Source organism: Branchiostoma lanceolatum, chromosome 1 (assembly GCF_035083965.1).
Source record: "Branchiostoma lanceolatum isolate klBraLanc5 chromosome 1, klBraLanc5.hap2, whole genome shotgun sequence".
Taxonomy (NCBI): Eukaryota; Metazoa; Chordata; class Leptocardii; order Amphioxiformes; family Branchiostomatidae; genus Branchiostoma; species Branchiostoma lanceolatum.
This window is the reverse complement of record NC_089722.1, coordinates 25,169,653-25,187,322: the sequence shown is the minus strand read 5'-3', so window position 1 is coordinate 25,187,322 and position 17,670 is coordinate 25,169,653. Positions and strand designations below refer to the sequence as shown.

The window sequence follows — 17,670 nt, the reverse complement described above, 5'->3', positions numbered from 1 at the left end:
GTTGGTTCAACTTGAGATGGGTCAGACTCAGAGGACTGACCGAAAGCTTGTTGGTGAGTGCTTTGTATTGTGTACGGAAATTATGTGTAAAACTCTTAAGGCACTTAAGTTAAGGCACTAGTACCTCATACCATTAACGACCATAACATTCGGCTGCTTAACAATTATGCAAGATTCTGCATACATTTTGTATAAGCTGCTGAACACGACAGTTTTACCAGATATCAGGCCACATGGAAAGAATTGAGTCACAGCTGTAGCTGACAAACATCCTGTCCTGAGTGACATGTTTTTGTACACACCCTGAGGTCAGTCACCTTTCAAACCATGTCATCTGTTGAGGTACACAGATGTCTTCCCATTATTTCTAGTCCACCTTGACAGAATTCCTAGGCACCCTCTTATCTTCATACTCTATCTGTAAAGATAACAGCATCCTGACATCCCTGTATCCTGACATCCCTGTATCCTGGCATCCCTGTATCCTGACATCCATCCCTGTCTCCTAGTTCTAAAGGTGTCTCAGTCATTTGGAGTAGATCAGGAGTTAGCAAGTCTTCATCTATGACATCTGCTGTGTCCTAAGCGGTAGGCATAGACCCTTATTTCTTTCCTCAGTAGCATCTTTGGGTAGTTGATAACTTTGGCCTAAAACATGCTAATGCAAATGCTGTATCTCTGCCCTTGAAAACCCTTGAATTATAATTTTTTTGTAAGTATGATGATGATCTAGGTTTAGACTATATAAAATCTAGACCGTGTGACAGTGCCTATTCGTAAACTTGGCTGCAATGAGTTGTAATTACATATAAAAGGCATTCAAATGTATGTATGTACGTTAAGTGGTTTTATATGGCTTAAACAGTATAAACACTTGGTGAGATGGGCTCCCGACCCGCAGAATATGTATATCAGGTCAATATTGTTGGCGGCATATCCTTTGATCTTTCTACTTAACAGGTGAGGGGAAAGGTAAGTAGGAAGCTATATATTTGTTTTGTTTACAAATTAAACACTAAGCTACCTCAGGTTATGATATTATCATGAAAGGTCATGATATGTTAAGCATATCTTCATGACAAAAATAATTGTTACTGTTACTGTTAGCATTTTGTTATTGGAAATTAATGTCAACAGACAGTGTATTACTAAGCATTTCAAAAGGTATGGTTGCTTGTGATCATTTCATGATTGCTAACTTTCTTACATCTTACAATGTCCAAGGATTTGTCAAAGCTATATACTATGTATAGACCTATGGAGCCCTTGGGATAAGTACCGGTGATATGTTACGTATTCAATATTTTGTGACAGCTAACGTGCAAGCCGTCTGTCTAAGACCAGCCCCTCTCTGTTGTTAATGTTCAAGCCCGCAAGCCTTATCGTCTTCGGTAAACATCTTGTCTCCTCTTGAGCTCAAAGTTCATGAAACCGGCGCGCCAAGGCTCTGAACAGGTGGTCTTTTTACGTAATAGAGTCGGCGTATATAATAGCAATTAACCTATTTTGAGAGTCATTAAAGGCCGTTGTAAGTGTTTCTGTGTGATAAGAAGATTGACACCTTCCTTGGAGAGCCATCTGGATACCCGCTGTGCCAAGCAGTCGAGGTGAGTGGATCACATCGTTTGTAGCTGTCGTCTGCGTTTACTCCAATTCCACCTTGTAAATACGATAGACGGGCCAGGACTATCATATGGCCAAGCTAGCCGCCATCGAGAAGTGCGGTTCACTGGAGAGATTTACATTTTTCGTAACTCGCGAAAGTCTGCAATCATTGGTGCAACTTTAGACGTGTAAAGGTCGCACATGTTTCAGTTGCCTATGTATCTACGTGGCGTGACACAAAGTTCTGCTTGGTAGACCGAGAATGTGTCCAGAAAAGGCGGTGCGGCCACGAGCGCCAGTGGAGCAAGTGAGTTTTCTTAAGTGGATATGTTCTCGATAACCCTCTTAGCTTTATCTAACAATTTCGTGCCAGTGTGCCCCTGGCTTTAGTGTTAAGTTGAGGCGAGTCTTAAAGAACTGCGCTCTATCACAATCAACCCACCCCCCTCCGAACGGAGTCACATCATAGTTGTATGAACTACTAAACGTGTGGTTCAAGCTGTGGTTATTTTGCCAGGCTACAATGAAGTGTAGCTTTGAGAAACAGTTAATGAATTCTATTATTGACAAGTCCCTCGATTGACAGCGGCAGGCGTTCAATAGATGCTAATTTCAGGTTGACGTACTTGTACAGCACCCATAGAGACAAACCGAGTCTTTTGAAAGGCTAGTTAGCAAGTATTGTAACTGGCTCGCTACTGGGAAATGTAGACCAAGTCAGCAAAGGATAGGAAAGGGAATTTGAAGTACTGTATGACGATAAATTAACATTCGTCCAGGTTGGTTATTTTATTGCCGTATCCTACAAGTTATCAAGGACCGCATTTCCCTATTTTTCTTTGAATCGAGGTCAGAGGTATCAATATCGGAACATTAGAAAACATTATGAACTTAAGAATTGTCCATGTAAAATAAACAGGTAATAGACAGCAGTATATTGTATATAACAATACATATATAACGAAACATGTTGATGTAACCTTAACCCTTGTGGTTGCGTAATGCAATCTGCAGTGTGCAATACATAATAATACGTGATATTTATATTTATATTTACGTATGTTGTCTTAAAAACGCGATCCTTGCGCGCGAATAGATGTGTAGACTATATTGTTACAGTTACAAACCCAGACAAAGGCAAAGTTTTATCAACCAAAGCAATTTGGGTAATATTCCCGGATCTGTTCAAGTGTATAAAGACGTACTCTGATGTATTGACTTCGAAAATACATTTCCAAAACATACTCTTATGAACTGTTCAAAACATAGTAATATCTCTAAAACTGCATCCCAGCAACACATTACGAGGTGCATGTGTGTAATCTAATTGACCTTTTGTTGACAAAACAGTGAGAGGCACTTACAGTCTAGTAATCTGTGATGTAAAGTTCCTTGTGTCAATACAATAACAGTCTTCAGACCGCGGTACTCGCCATTTAACCATTTATAATCTTTCATCAGACCATTGCTAATAAAATATAGGAATGAATCTGCGATTTATATGTATCAAAGTATGATAGTGCCACTGTTAATCTTTGGTGATACTGTTCTTATTTGTGACATTGAGATTGTATTTTACAGCGTGCTAAAAGTTGACCAGCGTCATTCACTCGTTGATCGAGCCGTTATGTTTTCTCGGGCAAAGACAGAAAAATCTGGTTATCTGATTTTTATTATGTAGTGATTATAGAAAAATATAAGTAACAAAAGCACTAGTAATATAATCACCCACAGCGAACTTTCTAAATGATCAACATAGGAAATCTCAATATCTGATTTATATTATTCCTAAAATAGCAAATTGACCCCTTCCACCGCCAAGATTATTTATACCATCAATCAAAATTAAGTACGTGCACTGATCGAAGGTCACCTGTACCGGCCTCCTTAAGGTACGACTCACTCATTACCTACTCTAGGGCACTATAACACTTTTTATGTCGCTGTTTCCTTTTCTTTCTTTTCATTGGACATAACAAAAGTGTAACTGACACGGGCTTTCTGATGAGATGGTTGGCTGTTGACCCTGTCAACATCAACAGGTGGTCGGGCTCCGGGGTAGCTTAGTGACTAGTTGGGACTAGTTTCTACGAGTGTAACTACGCTGACTGTAGGGAGAATAATTTTGCCAGGGGAGTTTGGCCACCAAATGGTTTCATTGGCAAGGCGCAGTTGGGAGGGGTTGTGCGGGGCTGGGAAGAATGTTAACCTTTCCGCGGATTGACTTTCCTGGCCAATTATTCCTTTGTTTTTGCCGCATTCTACGATCCATACCCCCGAAGAAAGGCCTGGCGAAGGCTAAGCCGAGACCACTGCTAACGGGCCTGATTTAGCAAGGCCTGGGACAGTGTTTGCAGAAAACACGTGTTGGGCGAATGCACAGGCATCCTGTAATGTTGGGTAGACTGTTTGCTTGTGTTGCATACCCGGTAAACCGCCTCAAGGCGTAACACACCAGGTTTGTACTGAAGAGTACAAGCTGCATATCTGGGTAGATTGTATGGTCCACTCACACCGGGAAAGACCCCTACTCTTTTCGATAAGTGTGGCGGGTTCTTTTGCGTGCTCGAGGTGTGGTTCTCCTCGAACACGCGTGCGGTACCTCCATTTAACGTCCTATCCGAAGGACGTCCCTAACCGAAGCTAGGTACTCATTTTCACCTGAGTGAAGTGAGGAAAGTCGTGTAAAGTGAACGGGACAATCCAGGGAACCACGGGTTCGAACCCAGGACTTATGGGTTCAAACACCCTGCCACCGCGCCACTGCGACGCCAGTTGGCCTTTTGGGGAAGCATTTTGGCGTTTGCAGGCGGTCTTCAACGTTCAGTTCCGGTGCTAACACTGACGTTTCAAGGTAATTTGTTTCTGAATGCCCAATAGCTTTCTCTTGAAACAATATTATGTGCATAGGCCGGCATTTGTTTGATTTACGAGGGGGGTGTGTGGAATGAATGTGCTAAAGGGTGTTTGTAAGATCATGCTATTTCGTCATAAGAACTTCTTTGTACTAGATTCTTCTGAAGTACGTTTAGTTAGTAGCATTCATTCACCCGTAAGGCCGAAGAAAAGACATTTGAATACTTTGGTCAATGTAACTACATGTAGCATGGCAAAGACTCGTTCTGTCAGAACCAAGAACACTTTAGCGTGAGCTAACGCCGGGAACTGCCCATCTCATCAATAACGTGTTAGCAACTGCTTGTTAATTCTTTGTATAGCCCTTTATGTGCCATACAATTGAATCTACAGATACTATATTTAGAATTAATAACAGAATTACCGGCGATCTAGTCTTTGATCACTTCTACATTTTTTTCAAGTACAATGTACGAATTATTCTACATGTCGAATTAAGAACACATCATACTTTCCAATAAGCCCTTTGCACCTTAGCACCTTAGTTCCTCCCGTGCCCGTCCTTTTCCACCTTCCTCGTTTTTGTGCTTCTCTTTTGGCTCTATACCAGGGGCTTCCCATGTTTTCGAGGTCTTTTTCTACATTTATCTTCCAGGTCAGCCTTGGCCGTCCCCTACTTCTTTTTCCATCGTGTGGCTTCCATTCCAGGATCTTCTTCGCTGTTCTGCTTTCTTACATTCTCATAAGCCCTACATGTACATTAATCGCCTGGTTCACGCCAGTTTACAGAGCACTGATGGTCACGAAAGATAATGTCAGTATTTCTTGCAAAAATGTAGATAACTCTACTAGTCCTTGGAAAGTTAGTCTACTTTTCACTGGCTTGGAGAACTAGCTTAATACCTCTCTAAAATACTAAATTCATCCAGTTGATTACGTGGCCCAAACTTTAGATGAGAAATGAAATGTTCTCTCTCTCTAACTCCCTTACCCACACCCCAAGCCCTAGCCCAAAGCTTTAGCGAGCCCCGTACTTTAGTACACAATTCTCAACCATATTGAAACAATTGTTACACATGTAGGACAAAATCGGCTTTCTTAAAAGCCTCGCTCCTGCTGGCCTTGGTCCAATACCCTTGGCATTGAACCTTTAAGAGTCGTTAGTGTGTTGTGACTGTCATGATTAGCACCAGAACAGGAGGTTTGATGGAGAATGGGTAAGTACGTACTTCTCATTGCAGTATTACACTATACTTTATAGTAAGCCATGTAATTGTAATGTACCATAATTAAATACTAAGCATGCAGGAGAATGTGTAACTAAACAACCCATACAAAACAAGAAAGCCTGAGGAACTTATGAAAAGTTTATAGTAGGTTGGTGTTCATGTTTGTGACTACAGTGGGTTGATGGGTGGGGTTTGTGTGAGCTACCATGGTGCAGAAACAACAGGTTTCACTAAAAATAATCATTCATACGAATGACGATGATGTCATGACGCTACAGGGTCTCCTGGAAATTGCTTATAACCACATTCTTTCAATCTCACTTCTAATTTACAATGTAGTTAGCATTTAACAGCGTGTACTTTCTTCATTACGTCCGCGCCCCACCTGTTATGTAAAATACTGGACGGGTTTCCTACTATAGTCACAGGCAGATGGTTAGTGATTTCTGCAAAAAGATAACGTCCATTAAGGAAACGTGTAGTTCTATAAGTTATCTTGAAGCGGTCTAAACGTATTGATGTATGGATTTTAACGCCTTCGCCTTTTCCCCATCTGCTAACAATTCTGTGAGCCGTTCTCACCTCTGCCCCCACCACCGACCCGGGGCACTAGGCCCAGTCGGCGGTCCGCTTACCTCCCCCCGCCTGGATTTACTGGAAGTCACGATCATCTCAAGGTTAGGGCTAGGTCACTGCCATGCACTCTGCTCCATATTCTCTATAACTTAACGTAGATTTGAGGATACACTGTCATTGATTGTATCTAAATATTGCTCAATTCCTGTCAATCTCAAGCTCAAGCCGTCTGTTGTTAAGACCTGCAATCGTTTTACACCAACTCTTGGTCGACGTCACAAAATGTAGTTTAGTATTTGTTTGGTAAAAATGAACATTGAATTTGTTCTTCCTTTTCAGTAACATGGCTATCATTTTGTAAACGGTAATACTTTTCGCGAAAGTTCACAATAAATCATGTTACTGGACTAATTCTTAGAACAGGCTCAGTACACGTGAATATCGATTTGAAGATTATGCTTACTTTTTTTTGCATGCTAATTTTCCATACTATTTCTGTTGCTGTGATGGCGCCCCAATATATTTTACTAATCTATCATAAGATAGTATGCAGCACCATGGCCCCAGCAACCTTCTTAGTTGTAGTAAGAACAGATGGTAGCTACGTTGCGATCATCAAATAAACCTAAAACCTAGTAGACCTCCATTATCCATAATACTGTTATTTTCAACTCCTACAATTGAAAAACAAACTGACGTTACCCGGAAAGACTAAGAGGTTTCGGTAGTGTTTCATGTCTCCTGTTTCACTCTCCAACTTTGAAATTGCACACCAAAGTGCTCAAACCTCATAGATGTGAATAGACAGAAGAACATGTACGAGGGGCAGTCAAAAAGTAATGCAAGTGGTTTCATAACAGGCTCGTGTTTTCATCAAATGATCAGTTAGAACTTTGCACAAATGTAAAGGCACACGTTAGTTTTAAAACCTTCCCTGTACTGCTCTTTGCTTCTGACGGACTTCCAAAGGAGTGGTCAGTTTGAAATCAACTCAATCGCTCAAGAAAATCTGAATAACAAACTGAGATATTTAAGTCCCAAGAAGATATGTGCTTTTACATGTGTGCCAAGTTTCAATAGTCTCATTTGATGAACAGGTTGTGAAGAATTTACATAGACAAATAAACAATAATGAGCCTGTTATGAAACCACTTGCATTGGCTTTTGACTGCCCGTCCTATTCATAAAAAGCTATTAATAGATATAGTTATTTTCGTCTTCCTGTGCTCAATGTGCTCTTATTTCATTTAACTACAGATGTGACGTGCCACTTATAACCTGAAAAGGGAGAAGCGTCTTGTTAGCGGACGTTAAGATCAGACGGGGTACCCTGGGAGAGTTGTACGCCGTACAAAGAGCCGGAAACAGAGGTTCGATCTGAGCAGGCGCAGGCCGCCTGGACACCCTGCGGGATGGAATATAACAACCCCGCGTTCGATCGGGCCGACACTACGGGCTGGTACGGACAGGAGACGGACATGGCTAAGGTGAGAGAAGAAGCTAATCTTACCTGTACAGATATCAAAATTTTACTTTTATTGTGCCATTCAAAATACACTATACTAGGAGAATTAGACACTTCTACGATTCGGTTAGATGAGTTGTTCTGTTGGTAATATTTCTTTAGGAATAAAAAAACGCGATGTGGATATTAATTTATCTGGCGCGCACCTTTATTCATCCTGATACTGGCTTCAAAGGTAATGCGAAATTATACGTATTTTCACGTCTAATGAACCATGTCATGATATCGTTATTGTATGTTTTATCAGCTTATTCATAAATGTCTGTTTCTTTGCCAAAAACGATTACTCAAACAACTGGATAGAATTTTGATTCAACGTTTTATCCAGTTGCTTAAGTAACAGTTTTTGGCGTATCTTATTACCTGGATGTTTAACCTTCATCAACGTCTTTTTCTTTGATTTATTGACAAAAAACAACTCCAGGTGTCGGCAACGTCGTCGCCGTCTCATCGCGAGGCCCGCGGCCTGGCGCCGCCCTCCCGGCTCAACCCGACCCCGGCAGACGGGGACCTGGGGAAGGTCTCCCTGGCCGAGGCCGGGACGGACGCCGCCGCTGAGGGAGGAGAGGAGAGAGAGACGTGGTCGAAGAAAATCGACTTCCTGCTGTCCGTCATCGGTTTCGCCGTGGACTTGGGGAACGTCTGGCGCTTTCCGTACATCTGTCACCGCAACGGCGGAGGTAGGGTCAACTATATCTGTTCAATTTCACTTCACACAAACAAAACTTCCCAGACATATATGTTCTAGGTTTTCATCAATGGTTTTTATACTCCAAGAAATGTGCTTATGTCAGTCTAGCAAGACGCAGTGATGAGTTCCGTCGCGTTGAGCGGTGTTACTAGAAACTAGTTTTCACTTCATCTAACGTTATATATCCGTTCCATACATATATCTGATGATTGTATATTTTTCATTTGTTCATCCATTTGATATTCAATACCACACTTAGCATGGAAGCAATTTCATCTTTGATTTCTTGTGGTGTGCGATACCGTCTAGGCGGCGTTTTGTATCTTACAAATCGTCGTTGGATTCTCGTGGCATATGACCTGCACAAGATGTAGAATATAACAGCTTTGGGCCCGGTTTTGTGATTAAGACAAACATAAACCAGCGCGTGTGTTTGTTACATGTAGGTGCGTTCCTCGTCCCTTACTTTATCATGGTGATATTCGGTGGAATCCCTCTGTGCTACATGGAGATGTCGCTGGGACAGTACCATCGCCTCGGTCCGCTCAAGATATGGAGCAAGATCTGCCCTCTTTTCAAAGGTAGGGTTTCTGTCGTTGATTACTGCTGTAGCTGAGTCCCCGATTGTCGCTGTACAAGTATGTTTTCATGCTAGTCCCGCTGATAGACCCAAATAAAATGTACGCGCACTATGCCTCTGCGTTGTACCTCATAGAAGTGGCGACCATTGAAGCGACCAGAATTACTTCAGTGATCGTTCAGTGAGCTCTCAATAAGCCCCAAGATCGCCCATGCCCAAAGATGTCTCCATCAAATTTTCAACAGTTCAGAACAGCCAATAATAGATGGAGCGTTCCACAGAAACAACTTTTTTTCCGCTGTGCGATTCAAAAATGTTGGTCCCGCAGTGGAAGGTGGTCTAAAGAAAGTGTGACTCGTTGTTGGACGTTGGACCGTAAAGCTCGTCTTCTATTTTCGCGGTTTGTATCTTTTGTTATCATATCTGCTACTAGCTTTGACGTCTCTTGATCCATCCAGGAATGGGTTATGCCATGATACTTGTGGGGATGTACACATCCTTCTACTACAACACGATCATCGCTTGGGCTGTCTTCTACTTCTTCAGGTGAACATTAACTAACCATTTCAACAACTCTAACCAAGGAAGTTTTCAAATGATTAGATATTCATATTCACTCAGAGACCTTTCATTGGCCACGTTTTATCTCTAAAAGAGTCATTTTTAACGGTACGTGGTGAACTATTTTCGTATTCATGAAGTTTTTCCAGTGGTCAACGGTTTTCAGTAGGACACGTTTTATGATCAAGCATTCGTACTGCATTCTATCAGTCAACCACACCCTGCAAATTGTAAGGACATGACTGTGTGAGCTCCAAAACTATCAGTTCTGATATGATGCTACTTAAGAGTAATGCGCCTTCATATTGAGTTGGCCAACGCAGTTTTATATACCTAAATGGTAGGGTGCACTGAATTTATGAAATTATGAATTTACGCTGCTGCCAGGGAGTTACTCAGACACTTCAAGTGTTAAGCTAATGTGTAGAGGTCACACTAATGGATAGGTATTATGAAGTTGGGGGCATAGAAAACAATACCAACTGCCTGTGGTTTTATAGTTGCCCATTGTATCTAGGATTGCTTGCTTCTTTGTTATGGTTGCCCTGGCATAAAACATGCCCCAAACAACATGCGCTTCTTTAAGTTCTTAATGATACAGCTATTGAAGCTGGCCTAAAATAGAGACCGAACGTAGCAATATAGCAATTAGCCGTTACAATCATGCCTAAAGAGGTTACAATGACTTATAGAGCTATTGTGCGGTTGTAAAGCAAAATGGATATGTCCACAGTGGCATATGTTAGACATTCACTGCATATATTAAGCTCATTGTGTTTCCCTGAACAGTTGACGATTCCCGATTTGTTCGTTTGTAAATGCCATGTATTGAATGCAATAAAGATTTATAAGCTGACCAAAAAGAATCCATATATACTAAATGGCTCTCCTACGAAGCTTTATTTTCAGTTTTATTCTTAGACAAGGTGTACTTGATAACGTTCCATGCCATTGTACAAGCATTTTAAAGCAGCACATGTACACGTTTATTGTATCCACAGTTCATTCACTTCAGAGCTACCCTGGACGAGCTGTAATAACACATGGAACACGGACAACTGTACACAATTCGGCGTCGACACCTGGCGGAACAACTCTGTCTCTGCAGCCACTGAGTTTCTCGTGTACGTGGAATCGATCTACCTGATATATTCAGTTCGAGGAAGAAGTATTTCATATTTACCTTTTTTACCTCCATGAAAAATGGAGATATAGTTTTGGGTGTGTCTGTGTGTCTGTTTGTCTGTTTGTGTTTCCGGACTACTGTAGTCAGTATAACTCAAGAACCTCTTGATGGATTACGATGATATTTGGTATGTTGGCAGGTGTTGTGAAGCCGAAATTCAAGGTCGATTTTGGGCCCCCTGGTATGTGACCTTGGTACTGCAGCGGAAATTCCATTTTTGTATCTCTTGACCTGGACGTGCTGTGGTCTTGATTTTTGGGTGGCAGATAGCTTGTGGTGTAATGAAGAAGTGGTGTGGGTTTGGGCCCCCTAGCAGCTTGCTCTGAAACTGCAGGGGCGTTATTGTGAAAATCTTCTAAGGAGAATAACTGAACAGAGGGACGACGGATTTCCATGGTATTTAGTATGCGGGTAGCTTAGACAGAGATGTACACAATGAAGTGCAAATTATGCTAATTGGGACTTAATTTGCATAGCTAATGAGGAAAATCTATATTGTCAGTGTTTTCCATTATAAGACTCAAATACATGTAACATATGTAATTTATGGAAAGTGGAGCATCAACAGATACCAATTATGCAAATGAATTCCTAATTTGCATAATTAATGCAAAAACACCAAAATTCATCTAATTGTAAAATTATAGGACTGTCAATATTGCAACATGTGTAAGTAAGATAAAGGTGTTTATGATTAAGCATACATTATGCAAATGTGTAAGTCATTTGCATGAATAGAATTGTTCATGGAGATATGAGGTCGTGGAGCTCTTGTTTCACTAACGGATCAGTTAGCCTTCTCATATACTTTTCACAACAGATAGCATGCAATTATGATAGTTTTCACATTGAGCAAGTTTCTTTTGGCGCGGCATCCGCATGCTAGCTGCAGATGCATGGTGAATTCGATTGGTCAAAACTGTCTGATCACGTGAATATTCCCGCCAATAGGAGAAACGTCTACGAGTACCAGAACTCCAACGGCCTGAGTGAGCTGGGGTACATCCGCTGGCAGATCGCGCTCTGCCTGGCCCTGGTCTTTGTCATCGTGTACTTCAGTTTGTGGAAGGGGATCCACATGTCTGGAAAGGTAAAGTCAATGCCCTTTTGAAGGATGGAATGATATAGATAAATGTAACGAGCGTCAGATATTTGAGATTTCAAAAGGAGATGTCGACTTAGTAAGGTCAGTAAACCACAAAGTCAAAGAGTTAGACAGAGCAATCAGAGGAACGAAGCAGGCTCTATAATAACTCATTTTCTCCTCTACTCACACGCGCCACCTTGCAGGTAGTCTGGGTAACTGCAACCCTCCCGTACGTTCTACTCCTGATCCTGATGGTCCGAGGCGTGATGCTGCCAGGTGCGAAGAGGGGAATCCTGTACTTCCTCACACCGAAATGGGAGACCCTGGCCAGACCATCGGTAAAGGAACATTCACTTAATTTCCAGCTATTACAGTTGCAGATATAGCAAGATTTTGTTTCAGACCAATGCTAGTATCGTGCATAGCCTTGGCCTTACCTTAATCAGGATGGCATAAGCTTCAGCATCACGTGCAAGACTCGTCCTTAATCATGTTACACTGAAGACTCTTCAGATCCTATCTTATTGGGCATCTGTCCAAGGACTAACGTATAACTTCTACCTATGAACAAGACTTGTTTCCTCACCTGCGATCCCGTGCACGCCTTTTTTGTAGGTGTGGTGGGACGCAGCTGCGCAGGTGTTCTTCTCGCTGGGACCTGGGTTCGGGGTGTTGATCACTCTATCCAGCTACAACCGCTTCCACAACAACACCTGCAGGTGCGTGGACATTGTGTTACACATGACCTGCTGAACCTTGGTACTAAAATGCCTTCTGACTATCTGTAAGTGCTACACACGCTAGTGTCAATTATTCCCCATTCGCAATAATCTTTATTGTTCAGGGTTAGTTTGTGTGTGTGTGTGTGTGTATGTACGTTTGTGTGTGTGTGCGTGCGCGTATGTGTGTATGTTTAACTGCGTTTGTACTTGTGTGTTTGTGTGTGTGTGTATGTGCGTTTGTGTGTGTGTGTGTGTGTGTGTGTGTGCGCGCGCGCGTGTGTGTGTGTGTGTGTACGTGATCTACGTAAAAGGGGTGAAGTGTGCTGTCTCTGATTGCCTTCTTCCCTCCACAGAGACGCCGTGGCCACCAGTCTAATGAACTGTCTAGCCAGCCTGCTGTCGGGTTTTGTCATCTTCTCTGTACTGGGGTACATCTCTGTCACACAGGACAGGGAAATAGAGACCATAGCTGTAGGAGGTAACATAACATTTGTACTGGGGTACATCTCTGTCACTCAGAACAGGGAAATAGAGATTATAGCTGTAGGAGGTAACATAACGTCTGTACTGGGGTACATCTCTGTCACTCAGAAGAGGGAAATAAAGACCATAGCTGTAGGAGGAAATATAACATATTCATCTGTACTGGGGTACCTCTCAAATGGGAAATAAAGACCATAGCTGTAGCTATAGGAAGTAACATAACGTATGTACTGAAGTACATCTCTGTCACAAAGGACAGGGAAATAGAGACCATAGCTGTAGGAGGTAACATAACGTCTGTACTTGGGTACATTTCTGTCACACAGGACAGCTCGGGAACTGAAATACATACCATATCTGTAGGGGCCGGGTAAAATACAACACTGTAACGTCTGTACTGGAGTGCATCTCCGATACGCACAACACTACAGGGAGATGAAGTCCATAGCTGTAAGAGGCAACATACTAGGGCACATCCCAGTCATACATGTTTAACGCCGTGACGATATAGTTCTGTACCAGTATAACCTTGTTGCTCCCCGTCCCTCCCCAGGTCCAGGCCTGTTGTTCGAGGTGTACGCCGAGGCCATCGCCAGTATGGACGGCGCCACGGGCTGGGCACTCATCTTCTTCTTCATGCTGATCAACCTGGGCGTGGACTCCACGGTACTTACACAACTTTATTTTATAAGTTAAAGCTCTTAAAGACAACTTCAACTCTAAATGTTATCAGCAAAACTGTCTCAATCTATATGATGTTGATTGCCTTTGTTTCTATTTGCACAAGCTGTTACAATTAACGATAGTAATGTAATGCTAAAAGAAGACTTAGAAGTAAAATATCTTGCTACTGTGTACTAAAGACAATAGTTACATCTTTGTGCGCTTACAGTGGTACATTTAGACACGCTTTGAAAGAGCAAGAACATGTCAAGAGCTATGAGAAGACAGACTACACAGGGGTCTATAACTTTACCTTATGTGCCTTATTCCAGTTCGGCGGACTGGAGACAGTCATCACATCCCTGAGTGATGAGTACCCGCGGGTGTTGCGGCGACACCGGGAGCTGTTTGTCCTGGGGCTGATGATTGTCTGCTACACCGGAGCGCTGGTCACCACCACTAACGTGAGACGTGCTTCTATTACTCGGAACTTTGTGTTCCAACTTACGCGATTCATACTGCATTAGAAATAGAGAATGCTAAGGCTTACTGTTGTGAAACAAGATGTAACTTGAATTTCCGACCCAAGAAAAAGTATACACCCATATTTTGACTGAGTACCGAACAGTACAACCCACCGCTTCTGTGACTTAACTGTATTTAACTTAGACAGCATGAACGAATGAGCTTTGGATCAAATGTTGCAGGGTCCTTATAACGTTACCCGTCATGGTTGAGCACTGGCGACGTAATGATTTCGACACCCTTGTTGTTTTGTACCTGTATGCTTTCCAGTAGATTGGCTTTTGATCTAGCCTTGGAAAACCATCTTGGAAATTCTGCATTCAAGTGTGAGTTTTCAGTACGCCATTGTTGTGCTGTTCCACCAGGGCGGTGTGTTGGTGGTTCACCTGATGGACACGTTTGCTGCAAACACGTCAATCACCATCGTGGTGCTACTGGAGGTCACCATCGTCTGCTGGATATACGGTGAACCCTGACCCTACACCCTCACTGCGTATCGTAACTATAAAGAAAAAAACGACTTGTTATCGTGCTCTAGACTCTACCATGCTCCACAGGCTGCTGGAAAATAGTAGAAATTGGCCAAATAGACAGATAAGATTTCAGAGGAGCTAGCTGGTCAGGGAGTACGGTTTGCGACTACTCTGGCATGTTATCTGTCTATTTGGCCAATTTCTACGTTGTTACTTATTTTTCTGTTTAACTTTGGTTTCCTACCTTTTACTGCTGATCTACTTGAGATGAGATTCAGTGCGCCCGAAAGTGGATTTTGATCCAAATTTCACCAAATCCCCAAACAGATGCATGTGCATCTAACATTCATTCGTGATGTTAACATTATGGGTTATGTATAAGTTGCTTGTCGCTGCAATGATTACATTGAAGACCGTACGGTAACGTTCTGCCTGTTTATTGCATGAACTACTGTAAAAAAATGTACTTCACGAACTTTCTCTCTGTCTCCTCCAGGGACGGACCGTTTGTCGTGTGAGATGAGGGAGATGATGGGGACCAAGCCTGCCTTGCCATGGCGGATCTGCTGGACCTTCATCTGCCCCATCATACTAGCGGTACGTCCCCACAGACCCTTACTCCATTGTTACATATCCGTACCAACTACCAAAAAAAGAAAAATGTCATAAAAAAAACAAACAGAGGCACAGTGGATGTGAGTGTGAATCGAACATAAAATAACTGTTCATACAGTATCTGTATCAGTCGATGCATATAGGTAACATGTTTTGATCAAGGTTTAATCAGTCAATACAACAAGGGAGAGAATGACTAACCAAAAGGAACTTTTTCCCGACGTTTCGAGCTTCGTCAGGTTCCCCTTACTTCTGGCACGTGACCTGGCGGAAACGTGACGTCAGTGATAGGTCTGAAGTTCCCGGATGTGATATCATGTTTTGCCTTACAGTTTGTTTGTTTCATCACGGGCCCTCGATATATTTCAAAGATTCAAAAACGTTCCGTTGCAGATCACTATTGTGCTGGGGCTGGTGTACTACGAGTCGCCCGTCTATGGAGACTACGTGTACCCCGGCTGGGCAGTGGGGGTGGGCTGGGGCATTACTGGCTCGTCCCTGGTCTGCATCCCTCTGTACGCCATGTACAAGTTCATCATCACCCCGGGAACTCTGCAGCAGGTAAGGTGCAAGACATCCGTCTATATCAGTTTCAGTTATCCTGATTGCGCCTCCCGGTATCCCCCGGTGCTTGTGCGATTAGTTTACGGCGTCTATTTGTTACCGGGTTCCGCGTTGATTTTAAGTCCGAGTTGAAATGATTCGGGGCCCCGGTCGTGTCCCAAAATAGTTCGGCAGCCACAGGGTGTCCCACCGGGCCACGTAGGGGTCACGCCCGAAAGCGCCAAATCAAAAACAGCCCGTGAATTACCCGGTGGGGCATCTTTTTCCAATTGGGACTAAAGCATTACTCCACCCATAGTTGATATCTAACTTTTTTATTGTAAGAGATCACTTACAAATAAGTATCATTTTTAAAGTATTTTCAGCTTTTTAAAGAAAATATTGTCACAAAACTACACGATATATTTTATCTCATCAGAGAGCGCGACTCCTGTTATTCATGGAGGACTCGGAAGAGGCACAGACTACGGAGATTGCCGAGAACGGCCGACCATCCCCGGTGGAGTTCAACAAGGGGCTGGTGGCACTCCCAAACTCAAATGTGTAGATGACGTCACAGCGGGTGCACGGTTTAGAATATCTCACACTGTGGCCGTGTGCCTCTAACTGCACATCTGTTACAAACAATGTGGAAGTGAGAATTTTGATGCGTCTTGTATTTCGTAACTGTTTCCATTTCTAATTTATAGCTGTTAAACATGAAATTGAAACAGAGAAAATACTATGAATGTAAGTCAGTGGCAGTGGATACTGGCAAAAGACTGAATGTTATAATGTTATCTTGATATGATTAGGATATGCACATTACTGTCACTTCAAATATGAAATACTTTGTATACTTTGTATAAGTTATATACTTTGTATAGTTGATGAACACTGTCGTATTTGTGGATATGTTGAACAAAAGTACTTTTAGGGCACAGTTTTATGGCCGTTCTAAATGTTCGGAGTCAATTGTATTTGTGCTTAAGACACATGCACTGCGATCATATCTTAATCATGTAAAACCCGTTCAAGATAGCCCCTGATACTTGTCAACTTGCAATTGTGGCCTTTTTCGTATTGAACCTTGTTCTTTCTCGGACGGGTATCACGGAGTCCAATGTGTCCGGGTATGTCGCCTATTTGCGGAGAGGAGACTGGGGAGCTGTGATAGGTTTGGATACCAGGCTACCGGGTATTCTCCAAGTGTTGCCTATATCTGCTCGAATTTTGCCGGTTCGCAAGAATTCGCTGACTTGTGCGTGGTACAGTCGCCTGTGAAATGTAACATACTGTACACCTTGTATCACATTTCGTCAATAAAAAATTGAATTACTACAGTTTTTCTTTATGTCGGCAGGCGTCATTATTAGTCTATCAATCGTCTAAGAATTGTAGGATAGTACACATGTATGATACAAAATGAATTGACAAAATCAATGATTTTTCTAAGAGTAAATCGTATCTCTTTGTAAGTAGGAAAATAATTTTTGCTGAGAGTTCTCTCCAATTTTGTTCCGATGCAGGAGACAAAGGGCATGATAGAGGCCAGCATTTTCCTAGTGAATAGCTAAAAAATGATAATGTCCTTCTTATATCATTTATGGTCGGATATCCAGTGTTTATCATATGATCAAAGGAAAGCGGATAATGGCCTCTTAACCAACGCTCAAGAAGTGATGTATGTTTAGATGTAGGTGGCGCTCTTTGCTGTTACGTGGGCTCCTAGAGCGGCACCTAACAATCC

At 42.4% G+C, this 17,670-nt stretch overlaps 1 protein-coding gene across 2 annotated transcripts; it reads left to right on the top strand.

Annotated features, from left to right (window-relative positions):
• Positions 1 to 1,399: 1,399 nt before the first annotated feature.
• On the top strand, positions 1,400 to 17,266 carry LOC136444157 (sodium-dependent serotonin transporter-like). Of its 2 annotated transcripts, none has more exons than XM_066441639.1 (16): positions 1,400 to 1,607; positions 7,524 to 7,753; positions 8,216 to 8,471; positions 8,929 to 9,063; positions 9,521 to 9,608; positions 10,625 to 10,747; positions 11,761 to 11,899; positions 12,100 to 12,234; positions 12,512 to 12,615; positions 12,972 to 13,096; positions 13,655 to 13,767; positions 14,097 to 14,228; positions 14,655 to 14,754; positions 15,259 to 15,359; positions 15,771 to 15,938; positions 16,360 to 17,266. In XM_066441639.1, the coding sequence occupies exons 2-16, from the start codon at positions 7,679 to 7,681 to the stop codon at positions 16,486 to 16,488; spliced, it is 1,923 nt and encodes a 640-aa protein (XP_066297736.1). In that variant the 5' UTR covers positions 1,400 to 1,607; positions 7,524 to 7,678; the 3' UTR covers positions 16,489 to 17,266. The 2 variants fall into 2 exon arrangements, with proteins under 2 accessions (XP_066297736.1, XP_066297740.1); XM_066441643.1 differs by lacking the exon at positions 1,400 to 1,607 and adding an exon at positions 1,720 to 1,912.
• Positions 17,267 to 17,670: the final 404 nt, after the last annotated feature.